Below are 21,263 nucleotides of genomic sequence, written 5' to 3'. Positions count from 1 at the left end.
TGCTCTCTTCAGAGCTGCCAGGCAAGAATGTTTAAGTCTGCTGAAGCTGTACCCATAATCGTCCCTTTTCCCATGTGCTCTGTCCCAGGAAGGTGGGGACTTTATTTATAGGTTCCTGACAGGCTGCTGCCTTTTTTCAGAGATGCCCTGCCTAACAAGGAGAGAGCCTAGTGGCACAGCCTGCCTGCAGAGGCATTGCTGAGCTCTGTGGGCTCCACCTAGTTTAAACTTTTCAGCGACTTTGTTTAAACAGGTGAGGTTAAAACCACCTACTCAAACATCAGCAATAGCAGATGCCCCTCCTCCCACTGAGCTCGAATGTCCTAGGTTGAGCTCAGACTGATGTGCTGGCTGTCAGAATTTCAAGCCAGTGGATCTTAGCTTGCTGGTCTTTGTGGGAGTGGGATCTGGCAAGCCAGATCACCTGGCTCCTTGGCTTCAACCCCCTTTCCAGGGGAGTGGACGGTTCTGTCTCACTAGTGTTCCAGGTGCCACTGAGGTATGAAAAAAAAAAACTGCTGTGGCTAGCTTGGTGTCTTCCTAAATGGCTGCCCAGTTTTGTGCTGGAAACCCAGGATCCTCATGCTGTAGGCACTGGAGGGAATCTCCTGGTGTGCAGGCTGTGAAGACCATGGGAAAAGTGAAGTATCTGGGCTGGAGTGCAGGGGATAGTCCCTAATGGCTTCCCTTGGCTAGAAGAGGGAGTTCCCCAATACTTTGCACTTCCCAGGTGAGGCAATGTCCCACCCTGCTTGGGATCAGCCTTCTTAGGCTGTACCCACTGACTAACAAGTGCCAATAAGATGAAACAGGCAACTGAGATCATAAAATGATCTCAGTTGGAATTGTGGCAATCACCTGCCTTCTGCATTGCTCTCACTGGGAGTTGCCCACCAGAGTTTTCTATTTGGCTAGCTTGCCGACAATCCCTCTAGTAGCTTTTCTTTTTATCTTAGAAGTGTGATAGTTATTTTCAAGTTTTTGGGGGGGATGGTGGGGAAGTTGGGGAGGGATAACATGGGTGGAAATGCCAGATATAGGTGATGGGGGATGGAGTCAGCAAACAACACTGCCATGTATGTACCTATGCAACAATCCTGCATGATCTGCACATGTATCCCAGAACCGAAAGTTTAAAAAAATTAGAAAAGCAACGCTTACTGAAGTAAAATTATTTAGGTTTGCTGCAAATCCACTTGATATCAATAAGTCCTCTGGAACTATGGACTCCATCAGCACTCAAGAAAGAAAAGGATCCATTCCCTGTAATTTCAAAACTGAAAAAGAACATTGTAAATCAGTCTGGAAACCGCTTACAGCTGTAATCAAAAAGACAAGTAAGAATAGAGTGATTTGAAATATATTATACCAAACAGTGAGTTCCCAGAAAATATACCCACTTATTTTCACATGCTACACTAAAATATCTGGCATGCTAAGGGAAAATAAGACTGAACTGCAGTATGTTTCTGCAGTGTTTTAAGAGTTTGTTGGAGTTAAAATCTGTAACCCTATTTAAAACAATTTGTAGATAGGCAGACAGACACATATAGATATATAAAGATGGGGGAAACCATTATTTCCTTCCTTCTTTCCCTTCCTTCCTTCCTTTCTTCCTTCCTTCCTTTCTTCCTTCCTTCCTTCTTTCCCTTCCTTCCTTCTTTCCTTTCTTCCATTCTTCCTTCTTTCCTTTCTTCCTATCTATATGGAATGACAGAGAATGTTTGCCAAATTCAAAGATCTCTGAAATTTAAAGAATCAGATTTCTGGTCTAATTTTAGTCGATGTACTTTTTCAAAAAGTGAAAATAAGATTTATATTTACTTGGTACTTTTGAAACATACTGCAGTAGAAACCTAAGAGACTGCCTACAATGTTTTTTTACATTTCATCTTCATGGATAGGAAAAATCAATATTGTGAAAATGGCCATAATGACCAAAATAATTTATAGATTCAGTTCAATTCCCATCAAACTACCATTGACATTCTCCACGGAATTAGAAAAAAATCTACTTTAAATTTTATATAAAACCAAAAAACAGTCCATATAGCCAAGACCATTCTAAACAAAAAGAATGAGCTGGAGACATCACGTTACCTGGCTTCAAACTACACTACAAGTCTACAGTAACTAAAACAGCATGGCACTGGTACCAAAACAGATATACAAACCAATGGAACACAACAGAGATCTCAGAAATAATGCCACACATCTACAACCAGCTGATCTTTGACAAACCTGACAAAAACAATCAATGGGAAAAGAATTCCCTATTTAATAAATGTTGCTGGGAAAACTGGCTAGCCATATGCAGAAACCTAAAACTGAATTCCTTCCTTACATCTTACAGAAAAATTAACTCAAGATATTAAAGACTTAAGTGTAAAACCCAAAACCATAAAAACCCTAGAAGAAAACCTAGGCAATACTATTCAGGACATAGGCATGGGCAAAGACTTTATGACTGAAACACCAAAAGCAATTGCAACAAAAGCTAAAATTGACAAATGGAATCTAATTAAACTAAAGAGCCTCTGCACAGCAAAAGAAAGTGTCATCAGAATGAACAGGCAACTGACAAAATGGGAGAAAATTTTTGTAATCTATCCATCTGACAAAGGTCTAATATCCAGAATCTACAAGGAACTTAAAACAAATTTACAAGGAAAAAAACTATCAAAAAGTGGACAAAGGATATAAAGAGCCACCTCTCAAAATAAGAAAGTTATGCAGCCAACAAACATATATTTAAAAAAGCTCGACATCACTGATCATTAGAGAAATGCAAATCAAAACCACAATGAGATACCATCTTATGCCAGTCAGAATGGCAACTATCAAAAACTCAAGAAACCATAGATGCTGATGATGATGTGGAGAGATAGGAATGCTTTTACACTGTTAGTGGGAATGTAAGTTAGTTCAACCATTGTGGAAGATAGTGTGGTGATTCCTCAATGATCTAGAACCAGAAGTACTATTTAACCCAGCAATCCCATTACTAGATATATATCCAAAGGAATGCAAATTATTCTATTATAAAGACACATGGACAAATATATTTATTGCAGCACTATTTACAATAGCAAAGGCATGAAATCAACCCAAAAGGGCTATCAATGATAGACTGGTTAAAGAAAATGTGGTACATAGTGGTACCACAGAATACTATGCAGCCATAAAAAGGAATGAAATCTTGTCATTTGCAGGGATATGGATAAATCTGGAAGCCATCATCCTCAGCAAACTAACACAGGTACAGAAAACCAAACACTGGATGTTCTCACTCATAAGTGGGAGTTGAACAATGAGAACACATGGACACCTGGAGTGGAACAACCCACACCCAGGCCTGTCAAGGACTTGGGGGAATGAGGGGAGGGAGAGCATTAGGACAAGTAGCTAATGCATGTGGGGCTTAAAATCTAGATGATGGGTTGATAGGTGCAGCAATCCACTATGGCACATACATACCTATGTAAAAAACCTACACATTCTGAACTTGTATCCCAGAACTTACAGTAAAATTATGTATATATATATTTTTTGGTTAGTTTTCTTTGTTGACAACCAAATCTTTTCTTGTTTATAAATATAATTTGTCCTGTCTTGCATATTTCAATATTTATACTATTGGTTGTTTTTCTTATCTAGCACTTAACTAAAATAATAAGGCAGAAATACATATGTATCCAAGAAACAGTTATATAAATAAATAAATAAATAATAAACTAATAAAAAATTTTAAAAATTAAAAAAAAATACAATATTGCTTATGATGAACATTTGGAAAGCTAAAGACAACTACACAATCTTTAACCATTTTTTCCCAAGAAACACTTTTAACAATTTTAATTCACTCAGGAAATAAAAATAAATAAAATAAGCAACAAATAAATAAAAATAAATACTATTCATTGTGGCAGACATTTAAAATGTTAAAGACAATTATAAGGTCTTTAACTATTTAAAGACAAAGAGATCTTATATAAACTTAATTAGTTGGAAAAAGGTACAAGTAATACACAAGTTTTGGTTTGAAATTGGCAGAATTGTTGAATTTGAATTAGCAAAAGAGCACTTATTGTCAAGCAAGAGCTTGACAATAAAGATAAAATAACAAATAAAAATAAAAATGGAAAATTTCACCATGTGTTGTTTGACAAGGTGAGAAGAAAATGGATTACTCTAGTATGTGCTTCAATGTGAAAGGGCCCATGTCAGATAAGAGACTGAAAGGTTAATTACACTTAGAATAGAGAAAGATTTGTTTATAATAATACAACTGAAAATGATTTAAAATTTTTTATACAACATCAGAATAAGAACATTCCTAATACATTGGAAACTCACCAATTATTGAATATGGTGCCATTTGTCCATTTCCAAGAATCTCCTGGTTTCCTGCTTAGTCCAATCCAGTACGTATCAGTTCCTGTGAACCTCTTCAAAAATTCCTTTCACAAAGCAAAGGGAATCATCAATTACTTAATATGTTACAGTACATTGCTGAACATGCTTCCCACCCTAATTATTCCATCTTTTAGGATTCACATTCTGTTTTGTCTTCCCTGAGGCGTCTATAATAACAAACAGCACAGACGTTGATATTTGAGTTAGTTTTATCAGAAAGATTTTCATTTTGCTTTTCTGCATCTTAAGTATCTTCAAATAGTTGGGCTATAAGTAATTGATGCTGAGCTACACTCTGATTATCTTTAAAGGTAACTTCCATGTCTCTAGTTGGAAATTAATGAGAAAACCATATTCGAGTTTATTTCTTTTGAGTTCAAATTCCTAAACCATTAATATGTTCTAGTCACAGATTGAATGACATAAGCTATAAATTAATACAATGTTAAATTTACCTAGATGACAATATAAGACCTTAGCAAGTTCTATGAGATCTGATACCGCATCTTCTTCAAGGATGATAGAGAACTAATGTTTATATATGTTTTTGTGTGCACAGGTACTCTTCCAAAAATCATAGGAGAGAGATTGCAGGGGGAGGAGTTTAATGGAAAGTGTAAGTACTATTAGAATAGAAAAACCCAATGATGAATTACTTTGATAACATATTACAATATGAATGTCACTGATATTGTTTTTACATAATCAGATATGAAACTAACTTCTATATGGATATAATTTACTGAACGAAATATATTAAGTGATGAATTTAGCCATTCCTCTATTGGCTTTTTGCCATTGAACCACAAACTCTTCATCAACTTTTTGTTCTTTAACTTTTGTTTTAGGTTCTGGGGTATATGTGAAGGTTTGTTACATGGTGAACTTGTGTCATGAAGGTTTATTTTACAGATTATTTCATCACTCAGGTATTGAGCCATTAACCAACAGTTGTATCTGTCATGTCTGTCATCACATAGTTCTGTGTTAATCATAGCAATGTGCCAATTGAGATCAATAGGAGGACTAGAAAATTTTTTATGTACATCATTTACATAAGTACTGAACAAACTTCTGTATTAAGCAATTAACTAATTAAACATGAGTCTTATCCAATCCAAATAGAAACTGTCAGTAGTAATTTTAGATCAAACCTAAAAGTAGACAGACTTATTAGTTAAGGGAAGACATTTAAAAACAATTAATTCATCCATAACAAAACAATTATAAAGTCAATCACGTAAACACCACTGCAACCATTGTGGTTCTGCCTTTAGCTCTCTGAGAAACTGCCACACTGCTTTCCACAATAGTGGAACTTATTCTCACTCCCACCAATAGTGTATAAGTGTTCTTTTTCTGCAACCTCACCAGCATCTATAGTTTTTTGGCTTTTTATTAATATCCATTCTGACTGGTGTGAGATGAGATCTCATTGTGGTTTTGATTTGCTTTTCTCTAATTATCAGTGATGTTGAGCTTTTATTCATGTTTGTTGGAGGCATGTAAGTCTTCTTTTAAAAAGTGCCTGTTTATGTCCTTTGCCCAATTTTAATAGGGTTGTTTTTCTCTTGCAAATTTGTTTAAGTTCCTTTGTTTTGGCAGATGCATAGCTTGCAAAAATTTTCTCTCATTCTGCAGTTTGTCTGTTTACTGTGTTAATAGTTTCTTTTGCTGTGAAGAAGCTCTTACATTTAATTAGATAACGCTTGTCAATTTTTGCAATTTTGGGTTTTTTTTTTAACCATTGCTTTCATTGTCATTGTCATGAAATTTCCCTGGTTCAATGTTCAGGATGGTATTGCTTAGGTTTTCTTCCAGGCTTTTTATAGTTTTGGGTTTTACACGTAGAGTTGACTTTTGTATATGGTATAAGAAAGGAGTCCTGCTTGTAATCTTTTGCATGTGGCTAGCCAGTTATCCAGCACAATTGATTAAACAGGGAGTTATTTTCCTATTGCTTGTTTTTGTCAGCTTTGTCAAAGATGAGATGGTCATAGGTGTGTGGCCTTATTTCTGGTCTCTCTATTCTGTTCCATTAGTCTACATGCCTGTTTTTGTACCAGTACCACGTTGTTTTGGTTACTGAAGCCCTGCAGTATAGTTTGCAGTCAGATAACATGATAATCCCAGCTTTATTCTTTTTGTGTAGGATTGCCTCGGCTATTTGGGCTCTTTTATGATTCCATATGAAATCTAAAACAAATTTTTCTAGTTTTGTGAAGAATGTCATGGTAGTTTGATAGAAATAGCATTGAATTTCTGTCCTTCAATATCATTCAACTGTTAACCAGTCAGTTCAGCCTGGTTAGAACTCTTGTTGGAGAACTGGTGCAGTTGTTTGGAGAACATATGACACTCTGGCTATTTGAGTTACTGGAGTTCTTGCATTAATCCTCTAATCTCTGCGTGTGGGTGTTACTTTAACTGCAGTGCATATTTAGTACTGCCAACAGACCTCTTTTATGTATGTTTTCATAGGGGTGAGTGATGGCTGTAGATTGTGGCTTGACACTCCTAGGCTGCCCACTGCAGCTCTTGGGTGATGTCAGTGTTTATGCTTCCTCCCCAACTTTGAGGCAGTAATGGAAGGGACCCTAGTAGTGGTTAAGGCCAACAGCCTTTTGCTTTTCTCCTGGGAGCTTCACTCCAGAGAGATGCAAGTAAGCAATCATTCAGTGCAGTCAGCCTAGGATGGAGAGTCTGTGCTGTGGGCCCAAGCTGGGGGCTCCATATCTGCTCAAGGTGTGTGGGCAGAGCCTCTGAAGATGGACTGGCCTCCTCTCCTGCAACTTATTAGAGGTGTGGATAAGAAACAGAGTCTTTTCTCCCTCGTTACTCTGAGGGCAGCAAGGGTGCTTCCAGGGCAGAGGCAGTGGCAGAGAGGTTTTCATTGCCCCTGAAGGCTCTGTCCAGGACATTCCAGAGCTGCTACTGGCTTGACAACTCTTGAGAGGGGTGGCTGGAGGCTGAAACCTGGAGGACCCTCCTAGTGAAGAGACAAGAAGTGGGCACCCATGTAATAGCCTGGCCACTTTTTCATAGGGCTGCTGTGGCATGGTGGCAGCCATCTCCAGTCCCTATTTACCTCAGATTTTCCAATACCTGTAGGTACCAATGATGAAGCCTGCAAAACAGCAAAGATGGTGGCCTGCCCCTCCCTCTGTGAGCTCTGCGTCAGGCAGGTACACACCTATTGCTGGCCTGAACACACCTGAAGGAGGTGGCTAGCAACCCTGATTGGATATCCCACCCAGTGAGGAGGAATGGGATTGGGTACCTACTTACAAGAGCAGTCTGGCCACTTTTTTGTAGAGCAGCTGTGCTGCACTGGGGGGTCCACTTCCATCTCTGGTCAACATGGACTCTCCAAAGCCTGAAGGCTGGATGGCTAAGTCATCCAAACAGCAAAGATGGAGGCCCACATTTCCCTCTAGGAGCTATCTTAGGGAGGTGCAATGCTGTTATTGATGGCTGGCTAGAATTCCAAGCCAGTAGGTCCTATCCTGTGAGGTGCCATGGAAGTGAGTCCTGCAGAATGTCACTGCTCAGCCCCCTGGATTCAGCCCCTTTACTAGGGACATGTAAGGTAGTATAACCTCCCTCTTTGCTGGAGTTGCAACTACTTTTGCTGAGAAGCCTGGAAAGCCTGGCTAAGGCTCCCAGGTCTCTGCATGTGCCTGAGTGGCTGCTCTCCTGAGGCTCCAGGTAGCTCTGTCAGACTGAAGGCCCTGGTGGAGTTGGTTCACAAGGTGATCTCCTGACCTGAGGATCAGGTCAAAGATCGATGAGAGCAGCATGGGATCCTAGGGTTGGACATTCACTCACCACTTCCCTGGCAAACAGAGGTTACCCTGGCTCTGTGTCATTCCCTGGTTAGCCATCTGCCTGCCTTGCTTTTCTCCATTGTCCATGGGTTGACTTGTTTCCATGATAAGTTACATTGTGTGTACCCTCGATGTTTCAGTTGAAAGTGCTGTATTTACTCACCCCTTCAGTTCCTCTCTATGAGAGTTGTGCATGCCAACTACTTCTGGCTGGCAATCTTACCCACTCCCAATCCCCAGCTTTTCTTTAAAAACTAACTAGTCTATTTTCTTACTCTGTGTCCCTAGAGTACATGTGTCACCTTCTTTACTTCCATTAATTCACTCACTTCTTCAAAGTACACATATTTCCTTTATACCCTTGTCTCTAAATTCCAAGAGCTGTATTTTATTCTTTTTTTCAGTCTGTGCTTGGCAGAATGCAAATAGAAACAGTTTTAAAAATAATCTACTTGATAATCTAAGAACATTTGATGAAGACATTTAGATACAGAAACAGTATGCATTGTGGTAAAGAACATGACATCCCTAGTCATCTTGCCTGGGTTCAAATTCCAGCTCAACAACTTATGGCTGTAACATTGGCTGGGTTGCATAACATTTCTGTGACCTACTTTCCCCTCTTTAAAGTAGAAAGAGTTATATAACTCCTTCGTGGGGGTTACTAGAAGATTACATAAGTTTTTATACTTTCAGTGCTTAGAACACTAGCACATATTGTCATATACAGTTGACTTAAACAATGTGGCAGTTAGGGGCACTGACCCCCTGTGCAGTCAAAAGTCATATATAACTTTTGACTCAAAAAGTCAACCATGCTGTGCATGGGAGCTCAACCTAATTATAGCACTTTGGGAGACTGAGGCCGGAGGCTTGCTTGAGCCCAGTTTGAGACCAGTCTGGGCAATGTAGGGAGACCTTATCTCTACAAAAAATAAACAAAATTATCCAGACACTGTGATGTGCATCTGTAGTCCCAGCTACTCAGGAGGCTGAGGTGGGGGTATTGCTTGAGCCCAGGATTTCAATGCTGCAGTGAACTGAGATTGCACCACTGCACTCATGCCTAGGCAACAGAGTGAGACCCTTTCTTAAAAAGAAAACAAAAACAGAAAACGTAGCCACTAGTAGCCTACTGTTGACTGGAAGTCTTACTGATAATATAAAAGTAAATTAATGCATATTTTGGATGTTATTTAAATTATATGCTGTATTCTCACCAAAAACAAAGCTAGAGAAAAGATGGTATTAAGGAATCATAAAGAAGAGAAAATTTATTTACTATTCATTAAGTGGAAGTGAAGCATCCTAAGTGTCTTCATCCTCATTGTTTTCATATTGAGTAGGCTGAGGAGGGGGAAGAAGAGGAAGGGTTGCTCTTGGTGTCTCAATGGTGGCAGAGGGAAGAAAATCCATGTATAAGTGGATCCACACCGTTCAAACCCATATTGTTCAAGGCTCAGTTGTATTACAGTATTAGCTTTTATTGCTTTCATTATCTTTTTATAAAAATTATAAAAATGTAATCTCTGAAGTTACAAAGACTTTTCTGTTTTCTTACCATATCTTTTTGTGTATCAATCTGAGCAAGTTCTGATTTCTGTAAACTGCAAAACATTTTACTGGCTGTCCAATTTCTGGTATCATCAGAAAAATAGAAACACTTATCTCTTACTCCAAGCCAGTCCTCTGAACACGCCACAGGTTTAGCAGGTATTGAACATATGACTGAAAAAAAAAGATAAAAAAGATCAGATAAAGCATAAGTTAAAAAGTGTTTCTACTCATTCTACTGTATTAATTTTACTTTTTGCTTCCATGGTTTGAGGCCTGTAAATTAGCTTCAACCCCAGAATGAAGATGAATTAACTTCCCCCATCTGTAAGGAAGATCATTTAGTGATCAAGCAGTATATGCTTTTTTTTCTTTCTATTTTCCTGGTGCCTATTGTGAGAAATGGTGCTACTCATGTAGGGCAAACTCAAATGTAGGGTAAACTCCAAAGACTGCACTCCCCACTCCACCATGATGTATTATTGTTGTTGTTGCTGTTGTTGTAGTGCTCAGAAGTGGATACATGCTACTACACAGGATATAAAACATATTGTGTTTTGGCCGGGCGCAGTGGCTCACGCCTGTAATCCCAGCACTTTGGGAGGCCGAGGCAGGTGGATCACGAGGTCAAGAGATCAAGACCATCCTGGTCAATATGGTGAAACCCCGTCTCTACTAAAAATACAAAAAATTAGCTGGGCACAGTGGTGCGTACCTGTAGTCCCAGCTACTCAGGAGGCTGAGGCAGGAGAATTGCCTGAACTTAGGAGGCGGAAGTTGCGGTGAACCGAGATCACGCCATTGCACTCCAGCCTGGGTAACAAGACCGAAACAAACAAACAAACAAAACATATTGTGTTTTAACTCTCTTTCTTTTTGCTCTTTTGGTTTTTTTTTTTTTAATTTTTACTTTAAGTTCTGGGATGCATGTGCAGAATGTGCAGGTTTGTTACATAGGTATACATGTGCCATGGTGGTTTGCTACACCTGTCAACCCATCATCTAGTTTTAAGCCCTGCATGCATTCGCTATTTGTCCTAATGCTCTCTCTCCCCTTACCCACTACCCTTTAACAGGTCCCAGTGTGCGATGTTCCCCTCCCCGTGTCCATGTGTTTTCATTATTCAACACTCACTTGTGAGTAAGAACATGCAGTGTTTAGTTTTCTGTTCCTGTGTTAGTTTGCTGAGGATGATGGCTTCCAGCTTCATCCATGTCCTTGCAAAAAACAGGAACTCATTCTTTTTTATGGATGCATAGTATTCCATGGTGTATACATGCCACATTTTCTTTATCCAGTCTATCGTGATGGACATTTGACTTAAATAGTGCTACATTAAAAATATATGAGCATGTGTCTTTATAGTGGAATGACTTATAATCCTTTGGGTATATACCCAGTAATGGGATTGCTGGGTCAAATGGTATTTCTGGTTCTAGATCCTTGAGGAATGGCCATATTATCTTCCACAATGATGGACCTAATTTACACTTCCACCAACAGTGTAAAAGTGTTCCTATTTCTCCACAGCCTTGCCAGGATCTATTGTTTCCTTACTTTTTAATAATCACGATTCTGGAGACGGATCCAAGATGGCCGATCACTAACATCCCGGGACTGCAGCTCTCAGGGAAGGCGCGGAGAACTAGAGGACGCCACACTTTCAGACAAATTCTGGTCACTCAAGGAGCAGAAGATCCCCCAGTGGAGGAAACACAGGGGTGGCCAGCGCGACTCTTGTGGCCAGCACAGTGGTTCCGCGGGCACCTCAGCGTGGCAGCTCTTGGAGCAGAGTAAACAGGTTTGGAGGACCAACAAGGGCCCCCAACACGACACCAGAGCCCGGCACAGCGGCTGTGATGGCACCTCAGTGCGGCAGCGCTCGGCGCACAGTAAATGGGACCGGTTCCCCTTCTGACCGAGGTTTGGAGCCCCAGGAAGGCAGAGTCGCCTACTACTGACACAAGAAGGAAGCCAGACAGGAGAATCCTGGGAAGAAAAGCACCATCAGTTTTAACGCTGCTGCTCTGGCCCTGGGAACTAACAACCTGGACGCCCACTCAAGAGACCTAATCTGAAAGTTGGTAAATTCAAAGACGGCAGGAGGATAAATTTACAATGACGGGAAGAAACCAGTGTAAAAAAGCTGAGAATACTCAAAGTCAGAACGTCTCTCCCTCTAAAGGTGATCACAGTTCCACATCAACAATGGAACAAGGCTTGATGGAGAATGAGCGCATCCTGATGACAGAATCACTCTTCAAGGAATGGATAATAAGAAACTTCGGTGAGTTAAAAGAACACGTTATAGCCCAATGTAAAGAAACTAGAAACTTTGAAAAAAGGTTTGATGAAATCCTATTGAGAATAGACAACTTAGAGAGGAGTATGAGTGAATTAATGGAACTGAAGAATACAATACAGGAACTCCGAGAAGTATGCACAGGTTTAAACACTCGAATTGTTCAAGCAGAAGAAAGGATATCAGAGGTCAAAGTCCAACTTAATGAAATAAAATGTGAAGAAAAGATTAGAGAAAAAAGGATAAAAAGGAATGAGCAAAGTCTCCAAGAAATGTGGGACTATGTGAAAAGACCAAATTTACGTTTGATAGGTGTACCTGAATGTGACGGAGAGAATGAATCCAAGCTGGAAAATACCCTTCAGGATATTATTCAGGAAAATTTTCCTAAACTAGCAAAGCAGGTCAACATGCAACCCCAGGTAATACAGAGAACACCACAAAGATATTCCTCAAGATGAGCAACCCCAAGGCACATAATCATTAGATTCACCAGGGTTGAAACGAAGGAGAAAATACTAAGGGCAGCCAGAGACAAAGGTCATGTTACCCACAAAGGCAAGCCTATCAGACTTACAGCAGATCTCTCAGCAGAAACTCTACAAGCCAGAAGAGAGTGGGGGCCAATATTCAACATCCTCAAAGAACAGAACCTTCAGCCCAGAATTTCATATCCAGCCAAACTAAGTTTCACAACTGAAGGAAAAATAAAATCTTTTATGAACAAGCAAGAACTCAGAGATTTTATTACCACCAGGCCTGCTTTACAAGAGCTTCTGAAAGAAGCATTACACACAGAAAGAAACAACCAGTATTAGCCTTTCTAAAAATACACCAAAAAGTAAAGAGCACCAACATAAAGAAGAATTTACACCAACGAATGGATAAAACAGCCAGTCAACATCAAAGGGCAGTAACCCTAAATTTAAATCGACTAAATCCCCCAATCAAAAGACACAGCCAAAACCCAATGGCAGGTTACATCCAGATCTGTTTCACATGCAAGGATACACAAAGATTCAAAACAAAGGGATGGAGAAAGATTTACCAACCAAATGGAGAGCAAAAATAAATAATAAATAAATAAAAAGCAGGAGTTGCAATTCTCGTATGGAATAAAATAGATTTTAAAGCAACAAAGATATAGTGGTAAAAGGATCAATGCAACAACAAGAGCTAACGATCCTAACACCCAGATACATAGAGACTTAGATTCAATGAGACAGAAAATTAATAAGGATATCAAGGACTCGAACTCAAATCCTAAACAAGTAAACTTAATAAATATTTATAGAGCTCTCCACTTCAAATACACAAAATATACATTCTTGTCAATACCACATCACACCTACCCATAGGTTTAAATGAAACATTGATTGGCCATCATTAATACCCAATTTTTTTCAGAATAAAGCAATATTTCCATTTACTCTCCCTCTTTCTCTTCCTCTTTCTTCCTCTCCTTTACTTATTTTTTTTTTTCTTTCCTTCTCTCAAAAAAAAAATCAAAGTGTAAACCTCTAGATCCAGGTCGGCAATGTCTCTCTCATTGCTTGAATTCCTTCCTTCCCTTCCCTCCCTCCCTCCCTCCTTCCCTCCCTCCCCCCTTCCTCCCTTCCTTCCTTCCTTCCTTCCTTCATACCTGCCTTCCTCCCTGCCGTCCTCCTTCCCTCCCTTCCTGCCTTCCTCCCAAAAAAATAAAATAAAATAAAATAAATAATCACGATTCTGACTGGTCTGAGATGGTATCTCATTGTGGTTTTGATTTACATTTCTCTAATGACCAGTGATTATAGCTTTTTTTCATATGTTTATTGGTCACATAAATGCCTTCTTTTTTCTTTCTGCTCTTTTTAGTCAACGGGTAAGTGAATTCAAAAAACTTCTTATAGAAACTATTGTCTACATTTAACTTCCAGATGTTTAGACATCAATAACATTAAGCTCTAATAATACTACACTGACAGAAGAGACTATAAACAAGAAGACTATCAATATTCTTGAGGATGACCAAAACCAAGCCAAACCAAAACAAAGCAAACAAGAATCAGCAGTGCTAAGCACTAACATAGCCAAATTTAAGTACTAAATAAAGTAAAACATGCATATTGAAAATCAAATGCCGAGGGCTATTTGGCCATAATTAAATTTCACTTTTGGATCCATTTCACAAAATAAACCCATAGTACCCAGAGGAAGTTTAACAACTTCATTTTTACAAATATTGCAACTCCTACAATGAGACAATCTGGCAACAAGTCACATATGCCATTATTTCTTCATTTTTTCATTTAACTTAATATGATAGTAAAGGAGTTCAGAACATGATGCCCCAAAATATGTCACTCTAACATATAGACTATTCTGAGTTAAAGGCACTTATAAAACAGCAAACACAAGACAAAACACTCTGAACTTCCTTCTTTTTCTTATAAGCAGGAGATAAAATACCTACATGAAAGATAGCCTCACTATACTAGAAGGAAAGTAACAGTCTTATAACCGAGGATAGGTAGTTGAGGCCAAAGGAAATGTGTACAAACAATGTTGGTTAAACTAACATTTATCTTTCTGGTCACTTTTCCACCCAATTAATTACCCTAGATCAACCTTGCCACCTTTTCATAATTTATTACCTTTTGTTTAATTAAATATATAAGTGTTCAACTCTAATTGAATCTTTGGGCTTTCAGAAGGAAGACATATATGTCACATAAAACTTATGTTAAATAAATGCATGTGTTTTGCTCAAGTTAATGTGTCTTGTGACAACTTCATTCTCAGGGCCAGCAACAAAACCCTTAGAGGGTAGAGGTAAAATTTTGCCTCTTGACTAATAGAAATAAGTAAATGTTTTATAGAACAATGGTTAGTGGCATAACTTACTCTTGCTTAAAAATAAATTAAAGGAATGCTACAATTACAAAAGTACAGCTGCATGATTTTTAAAATTTATCCTGCATTACAGTTATACAGACAAGGTTTTCGATCCTAGGTCTGGAATTTATTATTTGTGAGTGGCAACTTACTCATTCTGTCCTGTATATTTTTTGTCTATAAATGGATTTCCTTATATCTGTATCCTAGTCTAATGAGGATTAAGTGCAAATAACAGAATACGGTGTATGTAACATTAGCTTACTAATTCACAAACTCATAAAAAGAAAATTACCTGTAACAAGTCAATAAAACTGATGTTTATGTGGGTTTTAAAAAAAATAAATATAGAAATTGATCCTCCTGGTCTTAAAGCTTGAAACTTATATTTGTCTTATTTGAGTTCCTTCTTTAGGAATCTGACCCTTAGGCCGCCCAGATAGTATCAAGAAACTGAAAGTCACCAGATCACCACAGCCAGACAGTGAGATGCCCAAATCCTCACTGTCATGATTGCCTAACTGACCACCTGCTCCCTGTTGACCAACTCTTTTTTCTGCCCCTCCCTAATTCCTATTGATCAACTCCCATTCCTCCTTTTTATCGCTCCCTCTTGTTTTCTCACACATAGTTACCTTTCTTTCCTGCTGTATGAACCCCTAATTTTAGAAATTGGGTAAGTGAATTTGAAACTGATTTCCCATTCTCCCTGTTGCCATCTCCCAATAAAAAGTGTTTTTCCCTGGCAATTGTAATCATCTTCGGGATTGGCTTTCTGTGCCACAAGCAATGGGACCTAGACTGAACCCCCGGCAATTCAGTAACATAGCTACTGCTGTTGCCATCAGGTGATCATCTGAGAATTTAAGATTATTTTTCTTAAATATCAAGAACTATAAAGTCAAGAACATAATTCTATTGGGAGACTGTAAGTGTTTTGGGAAGAAGCAAGGTACCAGTAGGCAAGGTACCAGGCAAAGAACCACCTGCTGTACTGGTAGAAACTTGAGTACAAGTTCACTATAAAACCCTTTAATTTCACCAGATCTGGGAGATTTGGAGTTAAACTTGAGATAGAAATGGACCTGTCAGGTGTGAAGAACCATAGAAAGTGTATGAGTTAAACCACTCACCTATTATTGTAGAAATTAACACTATAATAATCAGGAAGCACATACCAAGGCAAATATTCCTCTTGCAAACTGCAAATTAAATCAACACATATAAAATTTCTAAATAAACACTGACTGGATATTATTACTAATGTATTCCTCCCTGATAATTGTTAATCAAAAATTCTCAATAAAAGCATATACATCTCAAAATAATAAAGAATAGAAAAACATCATAAAGTGCAGAAAAGGTAAGTACCAAAAAAAAAAAAAGATTGCTACAGCTGTTCGAATGGAGAGAGGGTAGTGGAGAAATTACTTAGTCTTAGGGGAATGAAGAAGGAAAGTAAAGGTTACTCAAGAGGTGAAAATAGTTTGGGGGATTGTAAGCAAAAGAGCATAAAGATCATCAAAAGATACATGATGAGCATAAATGTTTATAACAGATCTATAAGGCAATAAAATTGAAGACAGTAAAAAAAAGTCATACGGTCATGACAGAAGATTTTAAATGATACATTTTTTTCTTTATTCTTTAAGCCATGGCAGAAAGAAACAGTGTGTTTGAGCAAAAGACTATCAAGATAAAAACCGTAATTTATATATTTGTGGTAAGCAGAAAAAATTAGAGAAGACACAGGATTTCCCACTCATGGAAAAGCTATGAGGTTAAGAACAAATAATAATATAATATAATATAATATAATATAATATAATATAATATAATATAATATAAAATATAATATAGTGGGAGGGAGAGATGGGGAGGGATAGCCTGGGGAGAAATGCCAAATGTGGGTGAAGGGGAGAAAGGAAGCAAAACACACTGCCATGTGAGTACCTATGCAACTGTCTTGTATGTTCTGCACATGTACCCCCAAACCTAAAATGCAATAAAAAAATTAAAAATATATATATAATATATTATTATAATTAGTATTAATAATTCTATTAATAAAATAATTGTATTTGATACATTATTAGATGTAGAAACAATCTAGGAAGAATGAGTGTGTACACATATAGATGTATATATGATATGTATAAATTATATATGTGTATATATATAATATACATACATATGTGTATATACATATATATGCATGGCTTAGCAATGGGGAGATATTTTGAGAAATGTGCCTTTAGGTGATTTTGTCATTGCGTGAACATCACAGAATATTCTTACACAAACCTAGACAGTATAGCCTACTAACACCTAAGCTATATATTACACACTGTTGCTTCTAGACTACAAACCTGGATACCATGTTATTTTACTAATTACTGTAGGCAATTATAACACAATGCTAAATATTTACATACCTAAACATCGAAAACGTACAGTAAAAATACCACATAAAAGATCAAAAATGGAACACCTTTACAGGGCAGCTTCATTACAATCCTATAGGAACATTGTCATTATGCAATCTGTCATTGACCAAAACATTGCTCCGTGGTGCATGACTATATATGTATATAGTGTATATGTGCATAAACACATATTGAGTGTATATATATGTATATATATGCATATGTGCTTTACATGTATTTATATATATACACATGTACATATACATACATATGTTCAAATATTAGAAAAGAGGACTTGAAGAAGAAAAACTTAAAAAGAAGTTATAAGCTTTCTCTATTTCTTCAGAGCCTGAAGCAGCCTTAGTGAATGAAAACTAAAAAAGTTATTAGTTTTCATGATCACCAGACTACAGATAATGTGTAACAAAGCAATTTCAAGAAGGCATTGAGAGAAGCCAGATTCTAAGATGTTTACAAAGAGAATGTTTGATAAGAAGAGTTTGGTAATTTATCTTACATCAAGAGAAACAATAGTTAAAGATAGAAAATATAAAATGAGTTTTCTTTTTTTGTTTTCAAGATTAGAGAAAAATGAAGAACAAGGAAGAGGAAAAGATAAAAACCACAGCACAAATTTCAGAAACTCAAAAGAGTAATGTAACACTTAATATAAAGCTCCAATAATGAAGACAATGTGTTTTGAGGGAAAAGATTGGTGTATAGATGGATGAAACACAATAAGAAGTCCAGAAATTGACATGCACATATATCATTAAATAATTTTTGCAAGAGTAACAAAGCAATGTAATGAACAAAGCCACATCTTACACAAAAGGTATTAAAATAACTGAGAAAAAAGACTTTACCGTACTACAACATCATTTTACAAAATTTAGTTAAGATATATCTTTGACTTGAACATAAAACCTAAAACTGTAAAATTTCTAGAAAACAAAGTAAGTTGTTTGTGACCATGAGAATTAGTAAAGATGTCTTAGAGAGAGCAGAGAAAATACTGTATAAAATTAAAAGAAATGATAAATTGAATCTAATTGAAATTTAAGGGCTGGGCATGGTGGCTCACACCTGTAATCCCAGCAGTTTGGGAGGCCAAGGCCGATGAGGTTAGGAATTCGAGACTGGCATAATGAGGTTATATCACCTGAGGTTAGGAATTTGAGACTGGCCTGGCCAACATGGTGACACCCCATCTCTACTAAATATAAGAAAAATTCACTGGGTGTGATGGTGGACACCTGTAATTCCAGCTTCTCGGGAGGCTGAGGCAAGAGAATCCCTTGAACCCAGGAGGTGGAGGCTGCAGTAATTGGAATCATGCCACTTTACTCCAGCCTGAATGACAGAGTGAGACTCTGTCTCAATTAAAAAAAAAGAAAAGAAAAGAAAAGAAAAGAAATTTAAAACTTTTGCTCATTTCAAATTACAAGACACTGTTATAAATATAAATATGCAAGTTACAGCCTGGGAGAAAATAGTTGTAATACATGTACCAAAAAGACTAGTATCCTAAAATATTAAAAGGTCTGTAATTTAGAGATAAAGTACAAACAACTTGATAAAAAAATGAACCAAATTATTGAACAAATATGAAAGAATACACACATGTGACCAATAAGTACATAAAAGTTGTTCCATATTATTAGTCACAAGCAAAATGCAAAATAAAACTATAAGGAAATATGACTATGTGCCACTTTCACTGTTAAAATGAAAAAGACTTACAGTGTCAAGTGTTAACAGGATACAGAGCAACCAAAACACCTACAGCACTGGTTGAAGTACAAAAATGTACGAGTGTTTGGGAAAACTCTTTAGCAGTTTTTATTTTTAATTAAAATGCATGTCCTTCCTTCTTGTTCTGGCATGTGATATTTTCGATAGCATAGAAGTCTACCATTTACTCTAATCCCAGGTGCCGAGACCAGCTCAGCTGTGGATACCCTAATCCAGGCAATGCTGAAGGAATTAAGAAACAGACACAGAGATAGGAAGCAAAAGGTAGGTTCAGAGTGGAGCACCAGGGATCTCAGAGCATTTCCAACTGAGAGCCCAGAGTTAACTCTGATCCACGTATATATTCTTTACTTCCAGTGACAAGTTTTACAAGTGGATGCTCTGTGTTCTTTCATTGGTTAAAGGTAAACTAACCAGGCAGCTAGTGGATGTTTACTATCGGTTACAGACAAACTAGAAAACACTCTTCAGAGAGAACAAAGGAAAGAGTCACATTTCTTGTGTTCAAAGAACTAATTCATCTGGTGTGAGGCATATTTATATTGGTTACTGTTTTATAATACTTTGAGCCATTTTCTGCTTTGGGGGGAAGTTTTCCACTTTCTGGAGCCAACTAGGTTTTCTTTGCTGCCGCTCTCAGCAAACAATATGATTTTTCATGTACATCAGAATTTGCTCTCAACATGTTCCAGCTTTCTTTTTCTGCAAAGCTAGGTAAGCAAGTACAGCTTTATCTTCGTGAGCTATTTCTCAAAGGATTCAGGATCTGCATCTGTAAACTACACAAAGAGAAATAAGACAAATTAATAACACAATCATAACAGCAACCATAGATCCTCCAAGTGTTTTTACCCAAGTCACAGGGTTCAGGGCTGCGATTCCATCAGCACCTCCCTCAAGTAGGTCTTCCTGGAAGTAAAGTCAAATGTGCTCGAGAGACTTGAAAAACTTGTTCCTTTAGTTTTGTTATACCAGGTGATAAATTGTCACCCTTCCAAGTGACGCTTTAGTTTTTTTCCAGTCATGTTCAATTTCATTACAAGGATGAGGAGTGATATGATAATCAGAAGTATTCCAATCACACTGTAATTAAATTTTATACTCTAATTACCGTGTCCCCTAGCCAGAAAACAGTTTGTTTAAGATTATTAATCTGATTAGCTATACTTCGATCTATCTTTGTTTGAGATTTCCACAGTAACGTAGAGTTTTTCTGCCAATTATTAACGAACTCAGCTGTCTGTATTGACAAATGCAGAGCCAGTCCTGCTGCAGCAGCTGTAGCCATGACTGCAATTAGACCCATAGTGATTAAAATTAAGGTGGCAATGAAATTCCTGGTATGTTTTAGAACCTTTTGTAAAATTTAAGTGAGAATATGTACTGATGGAGATGCTTCCCCTGGACAAGATAGATTTACTGGTAGCCATATATTCTCTTGGGTTCTCACCAGTAATACAAAATTACAAGTGTGAAACCTGGAGGCATTAATACAAAAAAACAATTTACAATTCTAACATGTTACCTTGCAGTTAATAAAATTGATCTGTAACCTTCCCACTACTAAAAGATAAGAAAGTTTAACACAGCTCCGAATGCAGGGTTCCATTTTTCACAAATTCTAATGAATAATTGTGATTGTAATGGGATCCTGTAAAATTTCCTTCCCAAACCTTTATTGATTTCAGGGCCATAAATAATTTCCAAAGTTTTTTTTTCTTTTTTTTTAATTGCATTTTAGTTTTGGGGTACACGTGCAGAACATGGAAGATAGTTGCATAGGTACTCATGTGGCAATGTGATTTGCTGTCTTCCTCCCCTTCACCCACATTTGGCATTTCTCCCCAGGCTATCCCTCCCCAGCTCCTTCACCCCGCTGTCCCTCCCCTATTCCCCCAACAGACCCCAGTGTGTAGTGCTCCCCTCCCTGTGTCCATGTGTTCTTATTGTTCATCACCCACCTATGAGTGAGAATATGTGGTATTTCATTTGCTGTTCTTGTGTCAGTTTGCTGAGAATGATGTTCTCCAGATTCATCCATGTCCCTACAAAGGACACGAACTCATCATTTTTTATTGCTGCACAATATTTCATGGTGTATATGT

The 21,263-nt window shown here is 37.7% G+C and overlaps 1 protein-coding gene across 1 annotated transcript in view; it reads right to left on the bottom strand.

Annotated features, from left to right (window-relative positions):
* Positions 1-1,171: 1,171 nt before the first annotated feature.
* The window catches only part of LOC100392953 (C-type lectin domain family 2 member A-like), a 55,091-nt gene continuing 34,999 nt past the window's right edge, over positions 1,172-21,263 (bottom strand). The window contains exons 2-4 of the mRNA XM_035258565.1: positions 9,805-9,971; positions 4,357-4,460; positions 1,172-1,277 (exon numbers count right to left, since the gene is read on the bottom strand). Coding sequence (XP_035114456.1) covers positions 1,172-1,277; positions 4,357-4,460; positions 9,805-9,971 — 377 coding nt within the window. The remainder of the gene's footprint in view (positions 1,278-4,356; positions 4,461-9,804; positions 9,972-21,263) is intronic.

This window comes from Callithrix jacchus, chromosome 9 (assembly GCF_049354715.1).
Source record: "Callithrix jacchus isolate 240 chromosome 9, calJac240_pri, whole genome shotgun sequence".
Taxonomy (NCBI): domain Eukaryota; kingdom Metazoa; phylum Chordata; class Mammalia; order Primates; family Cebidae; genus Callithrix; species Callithrix jacchus.
This window is presented reverse-complemented; position numbering and strand designations above follow the sequence as displayed.